This window comes from Dicentrarchus labrax, unplaced genomic scaffold (assembly GCF_905237075.1).
Source record: "Dicentrarchus labrax unplaced genomic scaffold, dlabrax2021, whole genome shotgun sequence".
Taxonomy (NCBI): Eukaryota; Metazoa; Chordata; class Actinopteri; family Moronidae; genus Dicentrarchus; species Dicentrarchus labrax.
Genome location: NW_026136719.1, coordinates 28550868 through 28562384, shown reverse-complemented (window position 1 = coordinate 28562384; position 11517 = coordinate 28550868). Strand labels below are relative to the sequence as shown.

At 39.4% G+C, this 11517-nt stretch overlaps 1 protein-coding gene across 1 annotated transcript; it reads left to right on the top strand.

The window, feature by feature from the left end:
- The first annotated feature begins 540 nt into the window (after positions 1–540).
- Positions 541–9832, top strand: tdp1 (tyrosyl-DNA phosphodiesterase 1). Its single transcript, XM_051380205.1, has 16 exons — positions 541–678; positions 1237–1866; positions 2432–2475; positions 2802–2857; positions 3682–3778; positions 3968–4002; positions 4337–4429; positions 4509–4679; positions 4905–4983; positions 5552–5728; positions 6299–6347; positions 6574–6640; positions 6921–7028; positions 7546–7648; positions 7849–7951; positions 9579–9832. Exons 2-16 carry the CDS (start codon positions 1239–1241, stop codon positions 9650–9652), a joined length of 1884 nt encoding a protein of 627 aa, XP_051236165.1. The 5' UTR covers positions 541–678; positions 1237–1238; the 3' UTR covers positions 9653–9832.
- Positions 9833–11517: the final 1685 nt, after the last annotated feature.

The following is an 11517-nucleotide window of genomic DNA, read 5'->3' as shown; positions in this document are numbered from 1 at the left end:
ACAGCTGAATAAAGACGGTCTGCTTGGATATAAAATAATTACGTTTGCAAGCACTTAGTTATTATCTGCCACTCTGGTCCATATTGAATCAGGAGGTCCACATTCTTGAGTGCTATGTGTGTGTCCCCCCCCACCCTCTGATCTATCACAATATTATATACACAAAATAATTAAGTAACAAACTTCATAAACAAACAAAATATAAACATAAACATATTTAATATATATATATATATATAACAAAAACTAAAAATGAAATACAAAGAAAAAACAAACATAAACAAAGACTAAATATAATATAATATAATAAATCAACGACTCTGCAACACGTTATTGTTCATGTTTGTGTACCAACTCTTATGTTGTACATGTATGTGTACTGACTGTATATATATATACAGTCAGTGGCTAAACCCTTATATATACTGTCAGTGTGTTTAACCTGCTCTTTAATGAGCGTAATGCTTGCCTTGTCTTTAGATCTCGTCGTTATTGTGGCGGAACTACACGAAAACACAGGAAAGGGAGTTCCTACCCGGACACGTGTTCCATGCGCACCTCCTGCGCTGTGGTTTTCTTGATGGAGATGTATTGTAGTGAAGTTTGTTTAGCGGTGGATTGATAAGAGTCTCAGCGTAAACATCGTCAACCTGTGCCGCTGCTCACTTATCTGACTCGGTAACTCAAATATGGCGCTCGGCCGATCCATTGTTCTCCACAGTATAATACTATCATCTTACCATCACAGGATCTGTTTGGCTTGTATTACTCTGGCATCTGAATTTGATATGTTGATCTTAAGTATAGAATATATGTTATTGCTTATATTTTCAGCTTTTGCATACATTGAACTATTTGTTTTTGTCCTTATTGTGCATGTACCCATGTTGTTAATAGATGTTTACACAGTTTATAATTAGACCTTGTAAGTTCTTGTGTCATTGAATTTGCACTATGCAATAAATATAACACCATTTTAAATAGCCTCGATGCATTAAATATGCACCCAGATACTGCTAGTCGTGGTTTTCCAGCTGCACACATCCGCTGCTGTTTACAAGTAAATCAGTCTTTTAGGTTCCTATCATAAACAGTAATTCATTCAGCACAAAGCCGTCTGTCCTTAAAGTTTATGGATGTCAGTTGATATATTTGGTATAAAACTCATAGCAAGCAGGTGGGGTGTCTGTTAGCTATATCAAGTTGTGGTTACTGTGTCTCTGTGTCTCTGGTCAGGCATGTCTCAGGACAGTCAACATGGCAAATGGACCATCTCCAGCAGTGATGATGATGATGACGATGAGGGTATTCCTCTATCCGGGACTACAACATCTAAGCCCCACCAACCCACTGTATCCAATCCCAGTTCCCAATGGTCTGCCTCTCCCCCCAGCCCCAAACTGGAACCAGTGAAAGCCACAGCGGAGGTGAAACCAGAACCAGCAAACACCCCTGTATCCTCACTGGTTGTCGGCTCTGAAGCCAGACAGTCTGCGGCAAAGAACCAGATAAATCCGGTGAAGTACGAAACCAGTCCGTCACTGGCTGGAAAGCGGAAGAAAGAGGTGTCAGATGGCTCAGGGTGGGCTCTCTCAGACAGTGATGATGATGATGATGATGGAGATGTGAAGGGGAAGGGTCTCAGTAACCTACCAAAGAGGGCGCCGCCTCCAAGCCCCAAAGCAAAGAAAGTGAAGGTGGAGAACGAGCGCCCTCCGAGTCCCCACGGCCGACTCTACTACATCGACGAGCCAGAGGACTTCTTTGAATCCAGTGTTCCTTGTCTAAATGACACCTACAGGTTTTACCTCAACAAAGTCACAGGCGTGGACAGGAAGTACAACAGTGGAGCTCTGCACATCAGAGGTGAGGAGAGTTGAATTGAATTAGATTTGGTGCCGGCAGTTTCGTCCTGCGTTTGAGGAAATAAAATGGCAATTCTGTAGCATGGGAAGTCTAAACTGAGCATTTCAGCATCTGACATCACTCAAATTGTTTTAAATTCCAAATTTCCTTCAGGCACTTCTTTGCTCCAGTGGAGTTATTCAGTGGCCAGCTGGTTGTATTGGGAAGCTTCCAGTCTGAGTTTGTGGGACAGAGTCAAAGTGAATAAGAGCTGAAAATGCTCACTGGATGCCTGGAAGCTGAATATCTTAACTTTACTTGTTTTTGTCGAATGAGAGAGAATTAGAAGAGAAGAAGTTAGAATTTGACTCTTCATCAAGTCAGTCTGTTTTCACTTTTTTGTTATGTAACTTTATGAAAGAGCAGCAGAGTGATCTCATAGGTGGTCCTCATAGTCCTGGTTTTAATCCCCCATGAGCCCAGTGCCTTGTCCTTACTGTGGATCTCCCTGCTGAAATCAGCGGAGTACAGACCACCTCTCGTCTTTTATACATTCTGTCTACTAATATTTGCTTCTTTCATCTAGACATTCTCTCTCCATTATTTGGGACCCTGAAAGAATCTGTTCAGGTGGGTAACCATATAAACTGTGGAGAAAAATTCAAAATTCATGTTCCCCTCAGGAGGAAACATTTCAGCAGACGAGGGATTACATTTGGTGTTTAAAACAAAATACATAATTAATGAGAGTATTAAGATTGGGAACATAGTAAGCATGTTACCTACTAAACCTCAGCATGTGAGCATTGTCATTGTGACATTAGCATTTAGTGCAACTATGACTAAGTGCAGCTACCAGCTAACTGTTAGCATGGCTATAGAGTCTTGTTTACATCTTTCTGCTAGGTTTGGGGTAATGTCAGCCATTAATACTGCTATACTGTCTGTCTTCACAGTTTAACTACTGCTTTGATATTGCCTGGATGGTTGAACAGTACCCACCAGAGTTTAGGTAAGTTCTCACATTCTCATATACCTATCCCTTTTTCTGACATAGGAGGAATGTCCACATTAAACTGATGAGAGTGCCCCCTGGTGTAAAGACTTTTTTCACAGCAGCTGTTTTGAAATGAAATAGCAGGGTAAATTTTTTTTTTTTTAATGATACTAATTAAGGTTCTGTTCTATTAACCTTCCAGTGAGCAAATATGCACAACAGCAGCACCCTGACTCTGTTTGACCTGAATGGAACATAATCTTAATTAGTATCACTTGTAATGTCTCTGTTTACCCAACTATTTAATATCAAAGTGACTGCTGTGAAAAGGTCTATTATGGCTGGTATAATATTGTTGCAAATGTAGGGCTGTATGTGACACGTTTCTTCACAATTTTAAATAAATGAACTGGAGAAGATCAGAAAAATATCTAACAAGTTCCAATATGAGTTAATATGGGCTGTGCAATTCTACAACCAGCCATTAATAAGTGTATACTTTTATTTAACAATTCAACAATTAAAAAGAGAGAGTTTATATGTTGATTGTACTATCTGTTAAGCATTTAGGAGATTGTTTGCATGGCAAGGTTTAGGGTTTTACAAACATGCCTTTTTCAGTGCTCTTACCAGTGTTGTTGTGTTTACTGTATGTCCAGTTGTATTTGTGAAATTTAATTCCCAATGATTGTTCATGTTTCCTTAAATTTCAATTCTCTGAAACTGTAATTAAATCACCACTGGACACTAAAATTCTTGATTCAAATTTGCATTATAACTTATTATGACTATTGTTTTAGCATTGTTTCTCAACCCTTGGTTTTGGGTTGTGTTTACAGGGATCGTCCAGTCCTGATCGTCCATGGAGATAAGAGGGAGGCCAAGGCCCGGCTGGTACAGCAGGCTCAGCCTTTCCCACATGTTCGATTCTGCCAGGTACAGACTCACTACCACAGGAAATAGTTGTTCAACAACAGTTTCTCTAAAGTGCAATTTGGCTGATATTATATATACTCTGATCTGTAAAGTAGGATAGTCATACTGGCAAGTGCCTGTTGAGTCCGGTCTTTAAGTACTCTGGATTTCCCTTGAAATGGGATTAATGTGGGTGCTTTTCCCTGACAGGCCAAGCTGGATATTGCTTTTGGAACTCACCACACGTAAGCATTACTTTCCCTGCTTGCAAACTGAAACATAGCAGGGTTTAACACAAGTGGAGATTAGTCAGGAATTATCTGTGTGCCTCTTGATTAAAATTGCACATTTACATTAGGGCAGTGTATTGGCAAGAATCTGGTGATAAGATACGTATCACGATACAGGGGTTACGATTCAACGTATTGTGTTATATTGCGATACTGTAAGCAAGGCAACATATTTCAACCTTTTAATAAAATAATATAAGTATATTAAGTATGAACAACACACCACCATATGAATAAAATCTGAGTAAAAAAGGTGTTGGAAAGTACTCTTTGTTGTGCCTTTGTGCAGGAAGATGATGTTGCTGTGGTATGAGGAAGGCTTCAGAGTCATCATTACGACCTCCAACCTCATCAGAGCTGACTGGTACCAGAAAACACAAGGGTGAGTCTGTGTGTGGCACAGTATCTAGATATAAGGTTTTCTTATGGAAACGCCCCTGAATGTATTCTTTCCAAACCAGGATGTGGATGAGCCCCTTGTTTCCACGGTTACCAGAGGGCAGCAGTGCGAGCGCAGGTGAGTCGCCAACCTTCTTTAAGAGGGACCTGCTGGAATACCTGGCGTCATACCGTGCGGCAGAACTCGAGGAGTGGATCCAACGAATCAAAGAGCACGACCTGTCAGAAACCAGGTGAGGAACGTACAGTTACACACTCACACACACACGCACACACACAGACTTGATATAGACATGACGCTGGAAAATAAGGAGATACGCAGTAATAATGACTCTTACATCCAACCAGGTAATATAGACATTGGTCAGTTGCTAAATGATAATCTTGCAGCATTAAGTACAGTTAAAAGAAAATAATAAAATCTGGATTATAAGCATCCTCTTGTCTTGTATTATCAGGGTTTATTTGGTTGGCTCAACACCAGGGAGATATGTTGGTGCAGACATGGATCGCTGGGGCCATCTGAGGCTGAGGAAGGTAGAAATTTGTTGTTGTTTGTTTCTACTCTCGTCACCTTCCACTCTCCTCTCTAGCTACTTTAACATACTGTAGTCCAAGACACAAAGCGGGGAAAGAAAGTCAACAGCTGCTAGTAGTTCCAGTTTGTCTCTCTGTTATGGTTGTTGCCTCAGTTCATTTCAGTGCAATGTGAAAAAAAATCCCTCCCACGGTCATCAAAGATACTTGTAATGAAATGCATTGGAAAGAATTGGTGCTTGTGACATCTGATTTGCACATATGACCAATGTTGAAATATGCAAACATGTCAGGTATATTCATTTTGCATGCCGACTGGCTGATAGTTTGCATCTTAGCAACACGGCATTTCCCAAAGTAACGTTCTAAGGTATTTCCTTGCATATACGTAGTCCATATAAGTGGTAATAGTGGTTATAATTCAGCAGCACCGCAATAACTATTGAGACTAAAAATAAAGTTCTTGGTTTTTTTCGCAAAACAATGACAACACTTTAAAATGTTGCAAAATATAAAACACTAACTGTGATTTTCTCCTCTCTGTCGTCTCTTCTTCTGATTTTATTAGCTGCTGTATGACCACACAGATCCCGTTCCCGGCGAGGAAAGGTGGCCTGTGATTGGCCAATTCTCCAGCATCGGCTCTATGGGACTGGACAAGACCAAATGGTTGGCAGGGGAATTTCAGCGCACCATGACCACACTGGGGAAATCCTCTCTTCGCTCAGACCCCCCCATGCACTTGGTACATGCCTCCAGCACAAACTCGATGTGGTCTGTTGTTTGTGTGATGCAGCATTCAAATGTTATAAGAAAGAGAACACAATACAAATCAGGTTTACTATGGCTGCTGCTGCTGCTATTATCATTGTGTTCCCTCAGCTTTCAAGCGGTAAATAATAGAACAGCCATTTTTAAGTTACATTTTTACACTTCCTGCAGGATAGTTCATTGTCTAAAATAATTTTCTATCAAGCATGCATGTTGTGCTTGATATAAAATTTAACACCTACCTGCCCCATTGGCAATACAGAATATCTCGTAATTAGATTTCTTGTGAAATGTAGAAATGTACTGTATCTCTCAGACATGTAAGAAAAGAAACCAATTTCATAAATTAAAGAGATGCTATGTAACTTCTGAAAGAAGAAATGACACATTCTTCTTCTTAGATGAGAAAAGTTAAACACATAAGCAATAAAACGCTGTAATTTCACTGACCTAATGACTCTATTTGTGCTACTGTTCTTGGCATTAACCTCTCTGTAAGATTATAAAACTAAGACTTTCTTGACAAATGGTTTTATCTTTACAGGTGTATCCATCTGTTGAAGATGTGAGGACTAGTTTAGAAGGCTATCCCGGTGAGTAGTGTTTTTTTAATTCACATTTGAAAACTGCATTTGTTAATATGTAATGTGTTGTCCTCTACTAGGTGCAGGTACATTTCGGCAGCTTGTTTGCTTTTTGGTATATTTATTTTATCATCCACCTCAAACATCAGGGTTTCACTGATTTCGCAATCGATCTAGCCTTTGAATCTTTAGTGACTGCTGTGTGTTTGGTTGTGATGTCTCTTTTGTCGTCCAGCGGGAGGCTCTCTTCCCTACAGCATCCAGACAGCTCAGAAACAACTCTGGCTCCACTCCTTCTTCCAGTAAGTTCACGCCTACAAATTAAAACTCAGCCATGTTGTACTGGTACTTCCATGTTACATCACGTCTGTAAAACTGGTTAGGATGTCTGTCTTCTTTGTCCCAGTGCACAAGGTCACAAATTGCATTTGCCTTTGAAATTTGGTCAGAAATGATGGGACTGGTCTCCATGTACAGGATGATTTTAGACCTACAGTTTACACAGCAGCCCTATTCATAGTTAAACATTGCTCTAAGTTTAATTCAACAGATGAATAAAATACTCTTTTTGCATGTGTGCAGCCGATGGAAGGCGAATACGACAGGAAGGAGTCATGCCATGCCACACATCAAGACGTACATGAGGGCATCACCAGATTTCACTCAGCTGGCGTGGTTCCTCGTCACAAGGTGTGTGTGCCAGCTTAATAATAGTTTTATTATGTGACATAATATATATGTCTTCATTTGCAATTGTTATTCAGTGTTCTTTTATTTCTTACATATTACTAATGAAACTTGTGCAGACACGAATTAAAGAAACAGTACCATTAAAGTTTAAAGCCAAAAGTAATTTTTGTTGCGCCAAATGCATTTCCTCTTTTTTCTCTATAACGACAACAATGTAATTCAATTTCCACCTCTTAAATAATTAGCAATATACTCTATGTAAGATGTAAACCATAATCAATAATAAATATGGTTGTATAATTTGTGTATTGTGGTTGTATGCATTATGTTTCTCATCAGTGTGTCAGATAAAACTGTTCTCGGCAGTTATTTAGGGCAGCAGTCACGTCAAACCCCACCAAATTGAAAATCAGTTGAAACGATCATTTCAGATTATTCATAAGCTGAGATGGTCCTTTCCTTATCCTCACAGCTGTATTAAAACATCAAACTGTGTGTGTTTCTGCGTGTGTTTCAGTGCCAACCTGTCCAAAGCAGCATGGGGTGCACTGGAGAAGAACAACACTCAGGTGATGGTTCGTTCGTACGAGCTGGGAGTCCTCTACGTGCCCTCCGCCTTCGTAAGAACAACCCACATGGACAAACAGTATCTCTGTGCTAACATGTCATTCTTTGTCCAATACACACCTCCAAACATTTCCATTGTTCATAAATATGAATAACAGCGTAGAAGATAAAGTCTTACATGTGCTGAGTAACAATAAAAGCTACACAGAGCTGCTGTGTAGTAATATGTGGTGTGATGGTTTTCTCCTTCCAGAACATGAAGACCTTCCCTGTTCACAAAAACCCATTTCCCGTCTCCTCCTCCGCTGGTTTCCCTGTTCCCTTCGACCTTCCTCCTACATGCTACTCCCCTAAAGGTACAGCAGTGTGTGTGTAGGAAATCTATTGTATGTAGTTAGATGCAGACTGGATTACTCAGTGAGTCTGTTGCTCTCTAACTTACTGTTTGACTCTTGCTTAACTGCAGTTAAAAGTGGGTCCTCTCAGGTGTAACCCTGGTTATAGTATCACATGGTCTTTAATAATGCTGTTTGAACTAATTTTAAAGTGTATTTTCAAAGTCTAATTTCAGCATTGTACTGAACTCTGTGGTCTTAAACTTCAGTGAATCCAGACGTGCAGCAGGATTAAACTGCAGTTACAGTGACATCTAGGGGCATTTTAGGTGAATGGTTTATATTAAAACCATAGCTGTAAATAGGTTTAAGAGAGCATCATTTATTCCTCAAAACACAGGTTGAAATTTAAATATTTCTAGAGAGTTGTGGCATATTGTTAAACTTGGACAGACCTAAATATAAATTTTGTCTATTTTTCTTATTTATCTTTAAATTAAGCCATGTTCCTAGTTTCACAAAATAATAATATATAATAACAATAAACTTTACTTCTTTTATAGCATCAAATGCAGCTCAAAGTGCTTCACAAAAGTAACAAATCAATAACACAGGTATTAAAAACTAGAGACATAACGATACTAGTAATAAAAACAATCATAAGATATACAAACCATAACACAAGTATGAGAAATAACATATAACAATGTAAAAAAAAGCTAGATCCTAAAATATGTTTTGAGCTGTTTTCTTTTTTTAAAAACAACCATATATAACACCATATATTTAATTAAGTCATCCTAAGCAACCTAATGGAATGGTTTGGAACCTACTCAGATAAGCAGTCGGAGAGGTATGAAGGAGGTGCCAGTGTAATGATGCTAGTACAGGAGTAATATTTTCTCTTTTCATGTTTTTTGTTATTCTTGCTGCTGCATTTTGAACGTTGCAGCCTAATAGTGTTTTTTAGGTAATTCCGCGTGTGAGTGTATTACAGTAATCCAGGTGAGAGAAAAAAGGCAGATTTTTTTCCAAAGAGAGGTAGGGTTTGGGTTTAAAATGAAGTTCATCCTGACTAGATCTTTTCAGACACTCCCTCTACTGGGTTGAAAGGTGGTTGTAAACTGTTTAGTTTCTTAATTAATGGCACACATCAACAAAATCCATTCCCCACACTGCCATCATCAGCAAGTGCTTTTCTGGAAACCACATATGGGGGGGGGGGCCCTGCCAAGATGGCACTATATCACGTTTATTGCGAATAGTCAGAGCAGTGAACAAATGTGAATAATTCTACCAATGAGGCTGAACTGACGAGTAGTTTTCCCGCAGTACTTCACTGTAGAAATCATTAGTTCAAAACTCCTCATTAGTTCAATTCATATTGTTTCATGTCATATAGATTATTTCAGAATCAGTCCTGTTTCTTTTAGCAGATCAATGCAGCTGAATGGGCATAATTTAAAATCGATGGACCCTATGAGATTGCACTTAGAAATTATGCTTTGAGTGAGGCATGTTGTACCTCTGAGACAGTGAGTGGAGACACTGCAGCTGGCATAAATGCTGCCATTTTGTCCCTTTTTATTCATGAAACCAAAGTATTCACGTTTAATATAGGTGACCTCTTTTCTTTCTCTGTTTTCAGATCAGCCTTGGATCTGGAACATTCCTTACAGCCAGGCTCCCGACACACACGGCAACATCTGGGTTCCCTCCTGAACACACACACACACACACACACACACACACACATAGACCTCTCTATTAGTTTAAAACCGCTGTGTTTGTAACTATCACTACTATGTCTAAGTGTTAGTTGTTGTCAGTAACATTTATTTTTATATTTTATACCATACTCACAGGTTTTCTACCAATAAATAGAACAGTGTTGTCATTGTCCATCTGTTTGTGTCCATTTTGCAACAGGATTTAACTGTAAAGGGACATACCTCATTAGTCTGGGTTAAACATTGATTTATTATATTGCTTAAGATTAGGATCCCACTAAGATACATCTTCAGTTTTTTTACATAAGGCCTGTCCAGCAAAGCATCATAACATAGACAACATACAATAATGAATGGTAACGATATACTCAATCACAGCGTAAGTGGTATTTTTTCTTTATTAGCTATATTATCACTCACTGTGATTTATTTTTCATTTTTTAGATGCACAGAAGGTCACCAAATTATGAGCAGTGAGAGAAGAAATGTGTCATTAAATGTGTCCGAATGTCCAGGATCATATTTTGGCTTAATGCAGCAGATTCAGCATCTTACTGAGTTTAGCTGACATCCTGCAACAATAGACCTTTCAAATCCAAATGGTTTTACAGCAACTCTCAGGTCTGCTCTAAACATGCCGATTGAGCAGTGTTTGCTCCTGAATATCATCCTGAAGAGTTTACTAACTGGGAGAATCCAAGATTATAAAACAGGTACAGGCCCTGCATGACCATGTTGTATCATATGCACAGTGCAGTCTGGTAATACTTTACTAAACTTTTCTTGCATACATCAATGGTTCTCAGTCTTGGTAAGTCAGGGCTCACATCACTGCCGATTTTCTAACCTACCAGGTTGATAATTGTATTCCCATTGTCTCCACAGTGTTAATTAGTCACTGATTAGGCAGCTAGAATGCAAACCAGCGGGTCTCAGAAGCGCCACTGATCTAAGTAAGGGCCATATCTAGGTTCCCTCTGGGCCTGACACATCAGCAGCATTCTGGGTAAAAGAGTTATAACACTCTGTTGTCAGCTCCAGAAGAGTCACAAGTAGAATAACTCCCCCTGTGTACTGAAATTCCCATTTTTTTAAAACTAGGACACAATGCGTCTGTGGCCCTAATGGGATATTTTTGCCCTAAAGCCACAAGGTAGCAGCACTTCAGCAGCCCAGTGACCTGGTGATGAGCCCAAATCCCCTAAAATGACCTAATACTTGTCTAGTTAGCTCAGTAGCTATTGTGACAATAGTTAAAGAAACCTTAACACAACCCTAAGCCTGCTGCCCTTTTGCTTCGGTGCACACCACTGACTGTCAGGAACCTCTCCAGCTGCTGAAAATGTTTCATGTCACTAATGTACCAGAAGAAACTGACCTGGTGGTTCCAATTACTCGGAGGTCACAGGAGCCAAACCGTGTCCACCTCTGTCTGCTCCAGTGTTTCGCAGCTGTGTGGGGACTGTGACTGTGTGAGGCACTCAGGAGAGCTTTTGAGTACGATTAGGTGTAACGTTTACTTCAGCAGGATAGTTTTTGAATTTATGTGAGACACTGAACTTTTTTGTTAATGTGTATCACCTAAATGTGTGACTTGTTTTAGTGATTGTGAAAAAAACAGGAATTAAATAGCTGGAATAGAATAGAAAGTTGGTTCTGAACCTGACTATTTTAATCATCCTGAGACAAACTAAGTAACATAAAAATGCTGGGTGGACAAAATACTAGAAACACCCTACAGTGCAGCCAGATTGTCCATAGGGTTGTCAACAAAAGCTGAACACCATAAACCAAATAAAGGTGTGTAACCTTGCAGAGATATTGTATTTATATCCAGGTGTACTTAATAAACTGGCA

What these genes read in the sequence shown, in the direction of transcription:
- tdp1 (XM_051380205.1), top strand. Translation starts at nt 1,239, where the DNA reads ATGTCTCAGGACAGTCAACATGGCAAATGGACCATCTCCAGCAGTGAT. An exon ending in CAGTACCCACCAGAGTTTAG is followed by an intron (nt 2,858 to 3,681) that starts GTAAGTTCTCAC and finishes TTGTGTTTACAG; the next exon opens with GGATCGTCCAGTCCTGATCG. An exon ending in CAGACCCCCCCATGCACTTG is followed by an intron (nt 5,729 to 6,298) that starts GTACATGCCTCC and finishes TTATCTTTACAG; the next exon opens with GTGTATCCATCTGTTGAAGA.